The sequence below is a fragment of the Saccopteryx leptura genome, chromosome 3 (assembly GCF_036850995.1).
Source record: "Saccopteryx leptura isolate mSacLep1 chromosome 3, mSacLep1_pri_phased_curated, whole genome shotgun sequence".
Classification (NCBI taxonomy): domain Eukaryota; kingdom Metazoa; phylum Chordata; class Mammalia; order Chiroptera; family Emballonuridae; genus Saccopteryx; species Saccopteryx leptura.
In genome coordinates, this window is record NC_089505.1 from 279,942,948 (window position 1) to 279,961,729 (window position 18,782).

The 18,782-nt window shown below is 38.0% G+C and overlaps 1 protein-coding gene across 2 annotated transcripts in view; it reads left to right on the top strand.

The window, feature by feature from the left end:
* Positions 1-18,782, top strand: part of STRN (striatin) — a 110,810-nt gene that overhangs the window by 66,136 nt on the left and 25,892 nt on the right. Inside the window, exons 7-11 of one of the 2 annotated variants that reach the window (XM_066378514.1) lie at positions 5,877-6,012; positions 10,822-10,932; positions 13,027-13,113; positions 13,574-13,717; positions 16,776-16,912. In XM_066378514.1, coding sequence (XP_066234611.1) covers positions 5,877-6,012; positions 10,822-10,932; positions 13,027-13,113; positions 13,574-13,717; positions 16,776-16,912 — 615 coding nt within the window. The remainder of the gene's footprint in view (positions 1-5,876; positions 6,013-10,821; positions 10,933-13,026; positions 13,114-13,573; positions 13,718-16,775; positions 16,913-18,782) is intronic. The other variant, XM_066378515.1, reaches the window with a different exon arrangement.

The following is an 18,782-nucleotide window of genomic DNA, read 5'->3' on the forward strand; positions in this document are numbered from 1 at the left end:
TCTCCTCTCCCCTCTTTCTTGAGAAAATCTTGTGGTGAACTGTGAATTATATTGTACTAAATAGAACAAACAATGCCTATAATGGTGGTCCTGAATTGAGGAGAAGTAATAAAGGGGGGAAAAAAAGGGGGGTATGGACCCACAAAAAGCAAATAAGGAAAAAATTTGGGTCAAGAATAAAATGATTTGCTTTTAGGTGTTGGTTGACTAAGAGTTATGATGATAGGAATAAGAAGGAAATAGGAACATGGGGGAAAAATTAAAAAATTACTATTGTATTTAGTGGAACAAGAACTAGATAAAATGGAGAGCCAGGGATGGGAGCCCCCCAAAATGCTACAAACATAACTTTGAGTCCCAGATAAGATAATTTGTTCGTTATTGAGGTTTGAATGAGAGGAGACGTAAAGGAGAAAGGAAGAAACTAATATAGAGGGAGAAAAGAAAGAGAGAGAGAGAAAAAAAGAGGGAACCACTAAAAGAAGAAAAAAGAAAAAAGAGGAGAGAGAGAGAGAGAGAGTTAAGGGTTTTGGAGTGCAACCCTCATAGAGAGAAAGGAAGAGGAAAGAAAAGATAATGGGAGATGTAACACTTATGGGTAGTGTAGTTCAGGGAGAGGAGAGAGTAAGACCCGGCAGAAAGTTAAACGACCAAATTGGAGGAGGAAAAAAAAAATCAAGAATGAAGATAAGAGAAACAAACAAACAAATATAATAAAATGGGATAGGTTATAAAGTTTGCGGATTATTCTTGATTTTGAGAGGTTATCTTCTTGCTTTTTCTTTTCTCTCCCTCTTCCTGGTCGGTGACTCTGTACCCCAGGTTTTGCCCCTGTGGCACGCTCAGGTAGAGGTTTGCAGTTAAAAAGTCTCTATGGCGATGTCATGTATTGTGCTTCAGTCTCGTTGGCAGTCGAGGCTCATTAGCATTTATAGGCTCCGACAGTGAGAGAGTCCGTGTTCCTGGAGCCTCTTGCCTAGTCTTTCCTTCCTCAATTAGTAGCCTGATAATCCAGCTATGGGGTTGCTGCTGCCTCTGCCTGGATAGTAAGAGGCTCAAAGAGCTGGCAACTCTCCACTCTGTTCCCACTCAGCACAGGGCTCTGGGTAAGGCTCAGTCAGTCAGAGCTGCTAGCATAATCAGGCGAGGCTTCCACCTACTCAAAGACGTCTGGCTCTGCCACTCTGTCCGGTAACACGGGCAAGCACCCACTCCCGGGGCGCTTGGAGGAGACTCTCGCTCACTATCTGCGTGTGCAGACCAGGATATCAGGTGAGCAGTCTCACACTCTGAGTGAAACCCCTGCCCTCACGGAAATGTTCCAGCATTGGAATTGGCTCTCGCTCTGTCCCCGTGCGTGGCTTTTTCAGGGCGCTGGGGTGGCCTGTAGATTCTGCTTTTGGCCCACACAAAGGCCCCTGACTCTGCCCCTCTGTGGGATAACACGGGCGCCCACTGCCGAGGCACTCGGGGGAATCTCTTGCCCACTATCTGCGCGCGCAGACCTGGATATCAGGCCGTAAGTCTCACCCTCTGAGTGAAACCCCCACCCACACGGAAAAGTTCCAGTGTTGGAATTGGCTCTCACTCCCTCCCCGTGCGCGGCTTTTTCAGGGCGCTGGGGCGGCCCAAGCTTCCACTTTTGGCCCACAGAGAGGCCTCTGACTCTGCCTCTCTGTGGGATAACACGGGCTCCCACCCTGAGGTGCTGGGAGGAATCTCTTGCCCACTCTCCATGTGCACAGACCCGGATATCAGGTGGGCTGCCTCACCCTCTGAGTGAAACCCCCACCCACACGGAAAAGTTCCAGCGTTGGAATTGGCTCTGGCTCCCTCCCCGTGCGCGGCTTTTTCAGGGCGCTGGGGTGGCCCGGAGATTCTGCTTTCGGCCCACACAAAGGCCCCTGACTCTGCCTCTCTGTGGGGTAACACGGGCGCCCACTCCTGAGGCACTTGGAGGAATCTCTCGCCCACTATTTGCGCGCGCTGACCAGGAGATCAGGGAAAATGGCTGCCCACTTGTCTTTCTTTGTCTGTGTTTGGCACGAGTGTTAGTTTGTATTGACTGGTTGCCACAGGCACAGTTTTTCCTCGGTTTGGATCTCTGTGCCACAGCCTGGTTCGGCCGTTGCTGCTGCGGCCTGGATCTGTTCACCCCCTTTGCCCACCTTAGTTTCTATATTCTCAGTTCCCAGTGAAAGCAGCCCTGTTTAGGTTAGTGAGGACGGTAGAGCATTTCTTACTCCCTATTTCCTTCAGGGTTTGATTATATATTTAGCCAATTTTTCGTTTGACCATACCTTCGGGTGTATTGCGAAACATCTGGAGGCTCCAAGGATAGGTTTTTCTGTTTCTGGTTGAAGATCTTGTTGAGTTTTGGGGGAGATTTATCGGTATCGCTTCCTACCGTGTTATTACTCTGACGTCATCTCCTACTGTAGTTTTGTTTACATCTTTATAAGTTTATTGACTCTCTCTTGGTAGTTTCTTACAGTAAGAGATTTCTCTAAATTAAATCTTCTCCCTTCTCTTTACTTCTCTAGTCTATCCCTTTCTATCCTCCTTCCCCTCCAGCCCTCATTTATTTCTCCCTAATCTTTCCCTCTTTAACTCCTTTCCCTCTCTTTTTTCTTCTTTCTCTTCTTCTTTTTCTTTTAAATTGATTGATTTTAGAGAAAGAGGCAGAATGAGAGAGATGGAGAGAGATGAGAAGCATCAACTCGTAGTTGTGACACTGTATTTTTTTATCTTTTATTATTTTTTAAAGACTTCATTTTAGAGAAGGGAGGGAGGAAAGGAGAGAGAAAGAAAGAGAGAGAGAGAGAGAGAGGGGAGGATCAAGAAGCATCAACTCGCCCTGGCCGGTTGGCTCAGTGGTAGAGTGTCGGCCTGGCGTGCAGAAGTCCCAGGTTTGATTCCCGGCCAGGGCACACAGGAGAAGCGCCAATTTGCTGCTCCACCCCTCCCCCTCTCCTTCCTCTCTGTTTCTCTCTTCCCCTCCTGCAGCGAGGCTCCATTGGAGCAAAGATGCCCGGGCACTGGGGATGGCTCCTTGGCCTCTGCCCCAGGCGCTGGAGTGGCTCTGGTCGCAACAGAGCGATGCCCCGGAGGGGCAGAGCATCGTCCCCTGTTCGGCAGAGCATCGTCCCCTGGTGGGCGTGCCAGGTGGATCCCGGTCGGGCGCATGAGGGAGTCTGTCTGACTGTCTCTCCCCGTTTCCAGCTTCAGAAAAATACAAAAAAAAAAAAAATTTACTCTAGTTAAATACAAAAAAATAAATAAATAAAAAGAAGCATCAACTCCCATATGTGTCTTGACCAGGGAAGCCCGGGGCTTCAAACTGGCGATCTCAGCACTCCAGGTCGATGCTCCATACACTGCACCACCACAGGCCAGGTGTAGTTGTGGCACTTTAGTTGCTCATTGGTTGTTTCACATATGTGCCTTAACCTGGGGGCTGCAGCCAAGGTAGTGACCCCTTGTGTAAGCGAGTGACCTTTGGGCTCAATCCAGTGACCATGGGATCATGTCGTGATCCCACAGTTATGCTGGTGAGCCTGTGCTCAAGCCAGAGACCTTGGTGTTTTGAACTTGGGACTTCAGTGTCCCAGTATCTACTGTGCCACCATCAGTCAGACTCTTTTTTTTTTCTTTATAAATAATATCTGAGAACATTTTTTGCTTTGTCTAGGAAAATGTTTACATTTCCTCTTCTACTTTTATAAGAGAAGAGGGAGGAGGAATGTAAGGTATTATAAAGCAGACTGGACCTGAAGTCAAAAGCTTTTGGTTTGTTCCAGTTGTTACTAATTATCTGTGCTTACTAATTCTTCATTTACAAAGCTTTTAGTTTGTAAAATGAGGATTATAATATATACCATCTTATCCCCAGAGGATTTTGTCAAAAATAAATGAGACACTATATGTGAAAATAATATATTTAACTATCAAGTATTTTCTAAGGGTAGCTTCTTTGTTCTTTATACCCACTGCTTCCATCAGAGACTCTCAAATTATTACTTCCAGATTATTATTTTCCTGGGCCACTATTCAGTTGTATTCTGCTGATACAATCCTGCTGTCGGTATCATTTGAACTTTAAGAAGTTACTCCTTTTTGTATTATTCAAACAAGTGCCTTAATTTACTGTAGTTAAAGAAAATGCCTCAACTTCTGTGTACTTTGTTTTCATCATTTGGAAATTTTGCGCTCCATTGTGATTTCTATGAGATGATTGTATTGAGATGTTACTTTCTTGTCAGAATAGTGTATTCACAGCTCAATGGTAAATAATAACAATTATAATGCTTTAAGTTTCTTTGTTATTATATCAGTTTAGATATTTTAAAATTAACTATTAAGAATGGTCATTGTTATCCCTTAGAGTCTATTTCTAGAGTCTCTAGTCTGCCCTGTTGAACTATGTGTTGAATCATTATAATTTTAAACCACTCAAAATAGTCCAGTGGTAAAATTTGATCAGATCATGCTATTTCTGTTTTACATGAAGTAAAGAAACTGAGGTTTGGGAAGTTGAGATACTGAACCTTTTTATCAAAAGAAGCTGCAAACCAGTAGTCTTAATTTCTTTGGGCTCCTAGTGGTGGAGGTGACCAAAAATGAGATAATTAATAAAAAATATTGGCACATGGATTTCAGAACTCATCTCTGCATGCATTAAGCTTAAGTTTTAATCTTCTAGCTGTATTTGTGATTCTATAGATATTCCTAAATATATAAAAGCGAGACATAATTAGATAAAAAAACACCTACTAGATTTGCGGTTAAATCTAGTCAGGTCTCACACTGAAACATCAGTATATTAGGAAAAAGAAATAGAGAGTTATTGGGGAATGTTGATTCAAGGTTGAGACAGTAGCCTGACCTGGCGATGGCACAGTGAATAGAGCATTGATTGGCATTAGACTGGGACGCAGAGGCGAGGCCCCAGGTTCAAAGCCCCGAGCTGTCTTGAGCACAGGCTCACCTGGCTTGAGCGCGGGGTAGCTGGCTTGAGCATGGGATCATAGACATGACCCCATGGTTGCTGGCTTGAGCCCAGAGATCACTGGCTTGAAGCCCAAGGTTGCTGGCTTGAGCAAGGGGTCACTCGCTCTGCTGCAGCTCCCCACCCCCAATCAAGGCACTTATGAGAAGGCAATCAATGGACAACTAAGGAGATGCAACGAAGAATTGATGCTTCTCATCTCTCCCTTCCTGCTTGTCTGTCCTTCTCTCTGTCTCTGTCACACACACAAAAAGGTTGAGACAGTAGAAATAATAATGAGAATTCTCCCCAGCCCCACCAACAGAATACCTTCTAAGTCTTAAGGCAGGCATTACTGAGTTTGTAGTTTTTGTGATTTTAAGTTTTGTAAGGGGGAAAAAAAAAAGTTTTGTAAGGGAATGATATATTAGAGTTAAAATTTATTATGGTTATATTCTGAAAACTCTTGCAAAGCTTAATGAAGTGTTTCTTTCTTTGGTTAGACTAAAATGCCTGCACACTGCATAAACAGCATCCAAGAAACAAGATTTGGTTGTGGTTCTCATAATACAGTATTTCAGGGACATATTTTATCTGTAATTTAAATACATGTCTTCTGTGGTTTTCAATATATGACTCCATTAGTTTCTTTAAAATGAACAAGCCATCATTGAACAAAGCTTAAATTACTACTTTAAAATATATAATGTATATCTTTTTAAAGTGACATTTGTGTTTTCTACTGTTGAATAGATGCAGTTATTAAACAAAACAAATACACACTTTCTGAAGAAAACAATAATTGGCTCTTCTCATTCAATGGTAAAGGGGTACCTTCTTCTTTACTTAAATTAATTCCATATTTTAAGTTAGCATGTTTTTTCCTTAGATTATTAGGAAAAAGGCATTGCCTGAGAGCAGCGAAGACCGAGATACAGAAGAAGCTCTGAAGGAGTTTGACTTCTTAGTTGCATCAGAGGAAGGCGACAGTGAATCTAGAAGTGCAGGCGATGGAACAGACTGGGGTAAGGAAGGACACTGTATCCAACCAAAGATGCCATGGAAATAAGAGAAACTGATATTTTATCAGAAGGACAAACCTTGAAAAATACTTTAAATGACTGATAATGTTGAAATGTTGAATATTCTATGAACTTTTTATTATCGTCACTTTTTGTCTAGGGTGTGTGTGTGCATTGTATGTGTTTAAAGAAGGTTGCACAACTAATTACCTCATTTAAAAAAATATAAGTAATGCAGTATGAAAATAATTTGAATTCATGTACAGGATGTTCTCTGTTTTCTGCCTGAACAATAGAACTTGCAAATCTAGACTTTGTGGAAATTGAGTATGACAGGGCATTAGGCAGTGATTTTAAACTAGTGCTGCAACAGCTTTTAAACATGCAGTACCGACTGTTTAGTTAGGGCCACTGACCTCTTTTTCTAGATTCTCAAATTAAAAAATGACAACAGCCCACACAACAACAGCTGTTTGGTATGAATGAATAAAAATTATGCCTTTTTTTTTGTCAGCTCAGCAAAAAATATATTTTTGGTGTGCTTCATAATTTTAGTAATTAATTTAATGTGTGGCACAAGATCAAAAAGGTTGAAAATTGCTGCATTAGATGATTTAGAGAAGTGGCATTTTCTATACAAAAAGAAGGGTAAGTTAAATTGTAGTTACTCATTTTAGTAAGGTTTCGTCAGTTTGTACAAGGTATCAATTTTTTGTGTAAATTTTTCTAAATGTATTTAAAAATTAACAGGAGTTAAAACAAATATTTTGAAATGAGAGAAAATTTTCTTTTGAGGCTAAGGAACTGTAGAATATCCTTAGCTTACAGCAGGGGTCGGGAATCTATGGCTCACGAGCCAGATGTGGCTCTTTTGATGGCTGCATCTGGCTCACAGACAAATCTTTAATAAAAAAAATAATGTTAAAAATATAAAATATTCTCATGTATTACAATCCATTCATTTCCTACCGCTCATGTTCATAGTTGCGGGTGGCTGGAGCCAATCACAGCTGTCCTCCGGGACAACAAAAAATTTTTAATGGATAATGCATAACGTACATGGGTCATTGTATGGCTCTAACGGAATTACATTTTAAAATATGTGGTGTTCTTGGCTCTCTCAGCCAAAAATGTTTCCGACCCCTGGCTTACAGTCTATGCATTGTAAAGACAGATAAGACCCTGGCCAGTTGGCTCAGTGGTAGAGCGTCAGCCCGGCGTGCAGGAGTCCCAGGTTCGATTCCCAGCCAGGGCACACAGGCGAAGCGCTCATCTGCTTCTCCACCCCTCCCCCTCTCCGTCCTCTCTGTCTCTCTCTTCCCCTCCCGCAGCCAAGGCTCCACTGGAGCAAAGTTTGCCCAGGCGCTGAGGATGGCTCTGTGGCCTCTGCCTCAGGCGCTAGAATGGCTCTGATTGCGGCAGAGCGATGCCCCAAGATGGGCAGAGCATCGCCCCCTGGTGGGCATGCCGGGTGGATCCTGGTCTGGCGCATGCGGGAGTCAGTCTGACTGCCTCCCTGTTTCCAGCTTTGGAAAAATACAAAAAAAAAAAAAAGACAGATAAGGTTAGAGGATGAGTAAGTATCCTGATTTCCTTGGGGCTTTCCCTTTAGGGATTTTGATAATGCTGATGCCGCTTCTTTTCCTTTTTCATGGCAAGTATTTGAAGAATTATTTGTGATAATTAGTTGAAGCTGTAATAGGAAAAATATAATGGCTATTTAATGATTGACCGTGTTTTCCTGACAGAGCAAAGTTTGGAAAGCAGGGGAAGTTAAAGTGAAATGAATTTCGCTTCTGTCTTATTCCCTAATGAGCTTATATCAAGTTATTCAGATATTTTAGGTAACAATCCTACCTATGTAGCTAGATCACTGTGCTACACAGAGGTCTTTCTTTGAAGAGTCATACGTCTGCATAAATAATAGTTGGCTCTTTTCATTGCCTGACTTATTGCAGTGGTAATTGGGATTCATTTTTCTTCAAAGACAGCTGCATTGTTCCTCGTGTAACTTTCTTTGCTTTAAGGTGTGAATCATGGCCCAGAGTGTTATATGATACGTGTGTACATTTTAACCTAACTTGCTTAAAGTTATTAGTGAAAACATGAGTAAGTTCCCACATCTGAGTTGTCTCACTCTTTGGTGTAGTGTACTGGATATTTCTGTTTATGGATATGAGTGAATGGATTCTTTCAGTCAACTGGAGGTTTCTTTACCAGGAGTTTGAACCTACATGTTTTAAGGATTTTATAATTCTAATTAAAAGTATTTCACTTTTAAGCAATTAAGAAAACTATGTACTGTAGATGGCAAATCCTGTGTAGTTGAATGGACATTTAACCATTTTAAGTGCTTCTTTTATCCCTTCCCAGCCGCCCCCCTTGAAAGTAGATATGCTTAGGTAAAGAATCTCGTTTGTTTCTGCCAAGTAAATAGATTTCCACACATCTTTTATGATTTTCCATTGCTATTGTTATTTTTTGTCTAGTTAAGATTATAAAGTTAATTTAAAAAAAAACTAAAGGTATTTTAGGATCCATAAGCCACCCAATTTAATTATTAAGACCTGATTGATTAAAACGAACATTTCTGGTTGTTAGCTCTTTCTGGGGAAAAGAGACTTTCTATTGATAGATTATAGTTAGGTCTATAAAAATGTTGAGTTTTTTTTTTCCTTGTATATAGTATATTCACAGGCCTAATAAACCAGTATTTTAAAACTGGATTGAAACTGGTAAAAATAGATTACTGTTTATTCCAGTTCATTCCAGTTTATTCCAATCATTCAACAAGTATTGATCAAATACCTTCTATGCCAAGTCTCCTAGGTGAGGATCCCTATCCCTTTTGTCCCTGTAGTCTATTAAGAGGATATGGGCAATAAACAATAAACAATAAACATGATACATGGTATAGTATGTCAGAAGGTGATAAATGCTATGGAAAATAGTAAAAAGTAGATCAGAATAAGGCAGATAGAGAGCGTTGAGGTTGGTGTGGGGTGGAGGGGACAGATTACAATTTAAAATAAGGTGGTTGGGTATGCAGTATTATCCCCAGTTCAAGTGCTATAGAAATGTTCACCTGAAACCTATGTACTCTTATTGATCAGTGTCACCCCATTAAATTAAATTTTCTAAATAAAATTAAAAATTTTTTAATGAATGAAAAAATAAAGTCATTATGGTAAGCGCCATGAGGGTAACATTTGAGCAGAAGACATGGAGTTGATGAGGGAGTTAGGCATATGGTATCTAGGGAAAGTGTTCAGGAAGAAGAAAGTCAGAGCAAATGCCCTAAAATAGGAGCAGTCCTGGTATACTTGAGGAATTCAAGGAAGCTAGAGTGGCTGGAGCAGAGTTTTTCTAAGGAGAATATCTGCTGCTCACAAAAATTAGGGGGTATTTCAAAGTGAATATGAAGCAATAAAAAGAAGCAGCATTTGATTTTTTTTTTTTTTATTAAACAAGAACATCAGAAAAGCAAATGACAAATCAAAGAAAGTTTGATATGCAAATTAGATGCAAAACCAAATTTTATTTCATTGGTGAAAATGCACTCTACAAAAGGCTGAAAGTACTGAATGGAGTATCTGCATGTTCCGATTCCCTAATTTTTGTGAACAGTAGTAAGAGGTGACCAAATCATGTAGGGTTATGTAGACCACTGATAAGATGGGGAACCATATGGGTATTTGAACACAAGGATAGCAGGATCTGACTTTTCTTTTAAACCAGCTCTGGCTGCTCTGTTGAGAACCCTGAGCAACCAGTGTTTATAATAGACTTGGTAGGGACACAGAACAACTATTGTAGCAACTCTAGCAATACAGTGATTAAATATTAGATATGCTGAATAATAATCAGATTCTAGATGTGTTTTGAAAGTAGAGAAAACAGTATTTCCTGAAATAGTTGACGTTGGATGAAAGGGAAGTTTTTAGTCTGAGGAAATGGAACTATGGAATTTTCATCAAATAAAATGGGGAATCCTGCAGATGAAACAGGTTGGATGGGAGAGGTTGGGAATTTGGTTTTATATGTTTAGTTTGAGATATTATTTAGACTTCCTAATGGAAATGTAGAGTGAGCAGTTGAATATATAAGTTTTGAGTTCAAGCAAGAATTCTGAGCTAAAACATAACATTGTATAGTAAATAAATTTTTATAGTAAATATAAAATATGTATGTATTCTTTAAATTTTCTTCTCTTGAAATAGTGAAAATTAGTGATTGGAATTTTTTCTATTGAATACTCTGTTTCCTATTTAAAGAACTGATAAATAACAAATCACTTAAATTGTTTTAAATTTTGAATATAGGTTGATTGTTAAGTTTTCAAGTATTCTTTTATAAGTCCTGTAAAATAAAGGATCATTTGTTGATGAACACATGCCAAAAATATAAAATTTTTTAAAAGAAAAGATAAAGACTACTTTGTATAATCTCTTAATAATTTATTACATAAATTATTTTTAAAATTTTGTGATTTGATTCTAATCAAATTCAGAAAATGAAGAGTTCTTGATTATAGACTTTTGGGACTTTATTTACTAAGTCATTCACATCTTCCAGATTTTTGTTTTTTTATGTCTCTTGCAAGAGAAGTTTAATATTATTATCTAGGAAATTAAATTGGTCACTGTTTATTAGATACGGTATTTTATGTGACTTATATCTAATGCTTTTTTAAAAATTAATGATACTAAGGAGAAAATGGTTGTTATGTCAGTCATTGACATAACAATGAATTATCTTACAGTGTTCAATATTTTATTGAAAAGGTTGTTTCATTTGTTTCACTCTGTTTAGAAAAGGAAGACCAGTGTCTCATGCCTGAAGCTTGGAATGTGGACCAGGGAGTAATTACCAAACTCAAGGAACAATACAAAAAGGAGAGAAAGGGGAAAAAGGGGGTGAAGAGTAAGTGGAAAACATTGTATCTGTAATTCATAAATCTTGCCTCTTTCATATCCCCCAATTTTGTTTTCAATGTTTTCCTGAAACTACTTACTCTTTTTCATTTCTACTCCTGACCTCTTTCCTTTTCACCTACTCTCAGGGGTTGAAATTAAATGGTTAGCTATTTAATTATGAACTTAAAAACAAAATAAAGAAAAACTATGCATATGAATATGGAATCATAATACATTCCAATAATAAATTCAGAACTTTATGAGAGTGTGGGAGACTGTGTATTCAAACATAGTGATAATTTTATTTTTAAAAATATATGTGCTTAATTACAATAATGATTTTTCACTATTGACAATTTTAGAGAATTTTAAATCTTATCTAGTCTGACCCTCTGGCAGTCAGCCAAGATTATTCCTTATAATTTTATAATTTGGAGATAGAGAGAAAGTTAATTTCTACCCCTGAATATTCTATGTGTTCATGACACACAGTTTATTTGCTTTCACCACTATATGCTATACAGGGCACAGATACACAACTTCTGAAAGTATTTTCTAATTTAAAACTTTTGACCAATTTCATTTATAATCTTACCAATTAGCTTTTTTCCTTTTCATTAAAATATGTGCCACATTAAAAACAGAAGCTAAAATTAAATTTCTAGCCCTGTGAATCATATATATAATTCATCATGCAAATTATTAATAAAGTTTAGCAGTAGATCTAGTTAAGCATGTAAAATAGAAATACAGAAGCTTTTGAACATCCCTGAAAACCTTAAACACCTTTTTAGGAAAGCAAGGTTAAACTGTCTTCTTGTACTTTCACTTACTGCCAATCTGAACGTGAGTTTCCCTTTTATGGCAATAGGAATGGCATCCTTCGGGATACTAAAGTAGTGTAAAGTGAGATTAATATCCAGTTTAGTGAAATATTATCTAAAAGTTGCAAAAGACTGGAAGGATATATTTTTTCTTTTTATGGTGATGCTAAAGCCTATTAAAGACCAGTCTTTCCTTAGGCCATTCTTTTACAACATAGTGGTTACTAGAAAATATTTAAATCTTTATTTAAAATATTTTAGAATTTATAAGTATTTAGCTTGATTGGATAAATGGCAGTGACCATTATTGATGTTATCATTGTACCAACCATTACATAACTGAGAGATGATGTCATTTGATGTCTTCTCAATATAAATTAAATCAATATAAATATTAAAACAAGAATATTTTATACCTTTTATCTAAATAAACAAAAAAATCATCTTAAAAAATAGGCAAGATTTGTTATGGCTTTTCAGAACCATGATAAAACCAGTTAATGAATTTTAAGGAAAATTTGTATATCGTACTTGAGAAATAAGAATATTTTAATTTTTAGATGAACTTAAATTTGATATATTTAAGTCATTGTGCTACAATAATGAATGTCTTGAAATATAAAAGATCTTTAGATTGCAGCGTTATCAGGACTTATGTAGAACCCCTCTACTATTATGTCAATTATTTAGTTATTGTCAAATATCAAGGCATCGCTGTAGTTGAAATTTAGCACTTAAGGTCTAAAGCTGCACCATTTGACTGGAACAGTATTCCTATTAATAGAAGTTATTAGATTTCCTGTATCTGAGGATTATGATCGGTATTCAGGCATAAAGCACAAACTTTTTTAGTATTATGAAGAGAAATGACTTTATGGGGAGAAATTTTAATGTCTTATATTGAAGATAGACTGTAGACTGAAATGCAGCACAATTTCTTTTCATTGTGAGTTTGTTACCGGGATAAAAGGTAGTCTGAGAACAAGTCAAGGTGATAAAAACATAACTGAAGGAAAAAGCTTTGAATTGATAAGTGAAACATTAATTTATAAGCCACTATAAATATTTTATTAATCAAACTGTTTACTCATTAGAAAAGTTTGAATTCTTTTGATATGGTCTAGTAGAAATATTTCCAGTCAAATTGTGTACTCCAGTCATACTGTCTTGAAATAATTTCTAGGTATTAGTTAAAATTGCTTATGCTGGTATAGGAAAAAAAAAAACCATAATGGACTATGGGTAAGATTTCCCATTCTTAATTAAACTTATAACAGGAAAAACTACCGAAGATCTGTTTCAGCCTCTATCCTATATAAAACAGTCAAAACAGGGATGTGGGAGAATGAAGAATCAAATTTCAGGTAAGTAATCAGCATCAGCAGGGCATGAGACTTCTCGGGTACCGTAGCTTCAGGATGTAAGGCAGTGAATGCAACTTAATTTAAACAAATAAACACAAAGTGATGTTATTGTTTAATGCAGTACATAGCAGTAGCTTCCCAGTCTGTGGTGTCTGAATTTAGAGCCACATGCAAGGATTTTAAATGACTTATTATTTTTAATGGTTGGAATTGCATTTTTTTTTCATACAAATAGTAATGTTCCATTAACTTAAGTTTTAAAATATATGTAAAATAGTTTTTAAGAAATAATAAACTTTGAAATAATTTGAAAACTTAGAAAATAATTACTTTTTAGTATAGTAGTATAGCTTTAAAGGTGAATATTGACAGTTGTGAATAAATTTTATGGCACCATTTTAATGCAGTTGAATAATTCTATTTTATCTCTTTTGTTCTCTCCCTCCCTTTATTGGCTTAGGGCCCAATAGGTCAAAACTACAAGATATGCTTGCTAATTTGAGAGATGTTGATGAACTTCCCTCATTGCAGCCATCTGTGGGTTCACCTTCCAGACCCAGCAGCTCCAGGCTTCCTGAGCATGAAATAAATAGGGCAGATGAAGGCAAGTATTTAAGCCACTGTGGAGCACAAAAAGCACTTGATATACAAATCTAAGTTCTTATTAGAAAGGACTCTCTTAAAGAAGAATTGCATTCTACCAATATTTGCTCTACATATTATTCCCCAAATGTAGGTTTTCTGACATTCAGTGGTGTTTGATTTCAACTTCAGTCTTGAAGATTGAAAAGAGGGCCTGACCTGTGGTGGCGCAGTGGATAAAATGTTGACCTGGAACGCTGAGGTCGCTGGTTCAAAACCCCGGGCTTGCCTGGTCAAGGCACATATGGGAGTTGATGCTTCCTGCTCCTTCTCCTTCTCTCTCTCTCTCTAAAAATGAATTAAAAAAAAAAAAAAGATTGAAAAGAGGTACATTGGCCCTGGCTGGTTGCTCAGTGGATAGAGTGTCACCTGGCATATGGATGTCCTGGGTTCAGTTCCGGTCAGGGCACACAGGAGAAGCGACCATTCATCGTCCTTCCCACCCTTGTCTTCCTCTTTCCTGGAGCCAGTGGCTTGATTGGTTTGAGTGTGGCCCAGGGCACTGAGGATAGCTCTATTGGAGAGCATCAGCCTTAGGCACTAAAAATAACTTAGCCCTTGGGCATCAGTCTGGGGTTCCTGGGTGGATCCCCGTCTGGGTGCATGCAGCAGTCTGCCTCTCTATCTCCCCTCCACCCACCTGAAAACAAAAAGAGACAGGGAAAAGAAAAGAAAAGAGGTGCATAAACTTAAAAAGCCAACCCTAATGCTAGTTTAGAATATCTTTGCAGTTTCAGATAAAGGTTCCATAGCCTGTGTATACTATATCTACATTTATTACTTTATAATTTGGGAGGCAGTGTCACACATAAGAGGCACTATAGCCTCAAGTTCTAAGGGATTTTAGCAATCAAACAAGGTTATACCTATTTTTGTTTTCTTGCTATCAGCCCTCACATCTGTTGGTTTAGCCATTTGGTAAGTGTTTTTAGGTTTAACTTGGCCATTTCCAGAGCATAAGATAGATTAGCCCAAACAATATGTATGGTCGGATCCCACAAATCTTAGTCTTTTTTTGAAGAGTATTTCTTACTTAACACATGAATACAGTTATTTGAAAATATTAGGAATGAAAACAAAACACTTGGCTAAAGATCTAGTCTCATAGTCTTGCATGAATCATTGGGTTGAAATTTTGGCAGGAAAATTGCTTTTTTAATTTAAACAATCCCCTCATCATTAGTAAATTTTCAGAGTTCTTCGAATTCCCCCAGAGGATATATGGTATGTTTTGGTAAAACCCATTTTTATTATTGCTGCTTTATTATATGGTATTTGTACATACCATATTACATATATAATATGCTTTACTGTACATGTAATTTGTATTCTGCTTTGTTCTTACAAGGATTTTAAGTAAAGTTTTTGCCACTAACTATAGATGTGTTGTTTCTGTTTTTGTTTTGTGGCAGAGAGAGGGACAGATAGGGACAGACAGACAGGAAGGGAGAGATGAGAGGTATCAATTCTTTGTTGCAGCACCTTAGTTGTTCATGGATTGCTTTCTCATATGTTCCTTGATGGGGGGGGACTACAGCAGATTGAGTGACCCCTTGCTGAAGCCAGTGATCTTGGGCTCAAGCTGGTGAGCCTTGCTCAAACCAGATGAGCCTGCGCTCAAGCTGGCGACCTTGGGGTTTCGAACCTGGGTCCTCTGCATCCCAGTCCGATGCCCTATCCACTGCATCACTGCTTGGTCAGGCGGCTGCTACTATGTATTTTTAAAAACACATAACTTATTTCTTTGACAAATATTTATGATTGAATAAAAAATTGTAGTAATGAGTCTATAGCTGAATAACACTTTGTGAATTCGGTTCTCTACATATACTGATTAATAAGTCGATAGGTTACTTTTAGAAAACGTTAATTTACTTCTTTAACAAAGTTTAAACTACTAAATTTATCTAATCAACTCATAAATATCATCTGTAAAGTAACTACCTATAGAAAACTGAAAGACAATCTTTGACAGTTTGTCAAAATAATTTGCATTTACAATTAGTGATATCTTTTAACAGCCAAATTAAATAAAATCTTTATTTCATATAATAAATTTGGCATTTTACTTTTTTTTTTAAGGTTTAATTATTGACCTTTTAGAGACAGGAGAAAGGTGGGGTGGAGGGAAGAGTGGGAAGCATCAGCTTATAGTTGGTTCTCCTTTTTGCCTTGACTGCACCACCAAGGTCAGGCTGCCATTTTACTTTTAACTGGTTCTTCTGTGATAGTGACTAAAGGGATTGGATTGGTATGTCCAGTAAGAATATTTTATATTTATTACAAAGTAAATCTTGACACTTGAAGCACAGTTGGAAACTAAAGAAAAGTATTTAAATGAACACTTAAAAATTTGTTTGTTTGAAATAAACATTTTAAAATGAATTATACCTATAGGAAGCTACTAAAGTCACAAAAGTGTAGCTTAGTAAATTATTACAAAGTGAACCCAACAATATCACCACTGCTTCTAGGTCAAGGAGTGTGGACCATTACCAGGGCCCTAGAATTCGTACTTAGTGCTGCCTTCTAATCACAGCTCCTTCTCTCCTCTCTAGAGGTCATCCTGATTTCTGTCACTGTGTTAGTTTGGCCTCATTTAGGCACACTTTACAGTTGTAATCATTTGAATTTTTTTGTATTCTTCCAGATTATAGAATTAACAATTTTATTTCAGATCACCAATGTTCAGAATCACTTTTTATATATGTTTAATAATTTATAGAAATAATTTGGGTAATTAGCATGAACTATCAAGTAAAGAAAGCCAGCATTGTTTATTTGTGTAGTGAAAAGGAAAAGACGAGAAGTACTGTATTTATTTCATATTTTACTTTTCTAATCAGATAATGTCTTTAGCTGTGGTTAAGATATGGAAAAAGCAACCAGTTTCTTCAGGATTTTCTGCTCACTGAATTTTATTGTTTAAACGCATTTAAAAATAATCAAATGTAAACATGCCCTTATGAGACTAATTGTTTCTTTAGAGGTGTTTTTATGTTTCTTTTGTCTTCTTTCAGTGGAAGCACTGACATTTCCTCCGTCTTCTGGGAAGTCATTCATCATGGGAGCAGATGAAGCCCTTGAGAATGAACTGGGACTTGGGGAATTGGCAGGCCTTACAGTGGCCAATGAAGCAGATTCACTAACATATGATGTGAGCGGTAGTTTAATTTTGTTTTTACTCATTTTTGTTAATCAGCTTAACAGTAACCCACAACCTTTAGACCAACTTCATTTTTGAAAGTAAATAGTTAATTTTGTAGAAGAAGATGGCAATAAAAAGCAAAACCTCATCACAAGTATAGAATTTCGTTCATTTTAAATTACAACCTTTTAAAACATGAATATATTATAAGCAATATTTTCCACATCATGTAGAGATTAAAATTATGGGTTTTACCTAAATCTGTAAGTTAGTATATTTTATTTATTGGTTTTAGAGAAAAGAAGAAATTCCTTTTTTTATTACTAAGTTTAGGTTTTGTTTTATGTCTTAGGGCATCAGTGATTAGTGAAATTCATGCCTGCCTAACAGAATCATCAGTCTTGCTTCTTTAGTACATCAGTATCCTGCTAAAGTGATTTTAGCATTTGCTAGGCAGGGATGGGTACAGAGTGCTTTGCAGGTTGACCCATCAGTGATTTGGACCAAAATTGAAATCTTTATACCTTTATGAATCCCAAGCACAGTTGTTTTATAAATGCATTTATAATTTTGTCTAACATAATAAATTGTTAGAAAAAGTGGCTTATTTCATACTGTTTAGTCAATCTTTTCATGAACATCCTCTCACTTTACTGCTTTATTAACTTTGTTAGAAAATACAGTATAGCTCCTGCTACATGGGGACATAGGCCACGTGTGTAAGCAAATCATGGATATGATAAGTACCCCAAGGAGGAACCCTCACTACTCTCTCCTACAAATCCAACACTCCAACTCTCTGGGCTGAGTCCATTAGTAGGTGTTTTGTTTTCTACCTCCAAAAACAGCTGAAATCCATAAGCTTCCTTTTACTTCCCATCCTAGTCCATTTTTTTTCACCTGCAGCACTATAATGACCTAATCTAAATGGACTCTTTACACTTCATTTTTCTGATTTGTGATTCATATTTTCCCCCAACATTTTTGTATTCTTATATCTTATATGTCTTTTAATAACACCATTTAGCTGACTTTTGTTGTTGTTTTTTTCATCTAATCTCTGACAAACTTTTAAATTGTAGCATTTAGTTTATTTCTTTTTAAAGTAATGACTGATATCTTTGGATTTAAGCATGCCATCTGTTTATGCCACCTGTTCTGTGTTCCTTTTTTCCTCTGTTACTTGGAGTTTATTTTTTAATTTAGTAAGTGGAGAGAGGGCAGAGACAGTCTCCTGCATGCACCGCAACTGGGACCCTCCTGGCAATGCCACTAGGGGGCGATGCTCTGCCCATCTGGAGCCCTTGCTCCATTGCAACCAGAGCCATGTTTTAGCACCTTAGGCAGAGGCCATGGAGCCATCTTCAGCACCTGGGGCCAACTTGCTCCAATCGAGCAATGGCTGCAGGAGAGGAGGAGGAGGAGGAGAGAGAGAGAGAGAGAGAGAGAGAGAGAGAGAGAGAAGCAAGAGGGGGAGGGATGGAGAAGCAAATGGACACTACTCTTGTGTGCCCTGACCATAAATCGAACCTGTGACGTCCACACGCAGGGCCATTGCTCTGCCACGGAGCCAATTGGGCAGGGCCTTTATTTACTCTTTTAATTGTTACTCGAGAAGTTACCACACACACACTCATCAAAATTTTGCATGCAGGCCCTGGCCGGTTGGCTCAGCGGTAGAGCGTCGGCCTAGCGTGCGGAGGACCCGGGTTCGATTCCCGGCCAGGGCACACAGGAGAAGCGCCCATTTGCTTCTCCACCCCTCCGCCGCGCTTTCCTCTCTGTCTCTCTCTTCCCCTCCCGCAGCCAAGGCTCCATTGGAGCAAAGATGGCCCGGGCGCTGGGGATGGCTCTGTGGCCTCTGCCCCAGGCGCTAGAG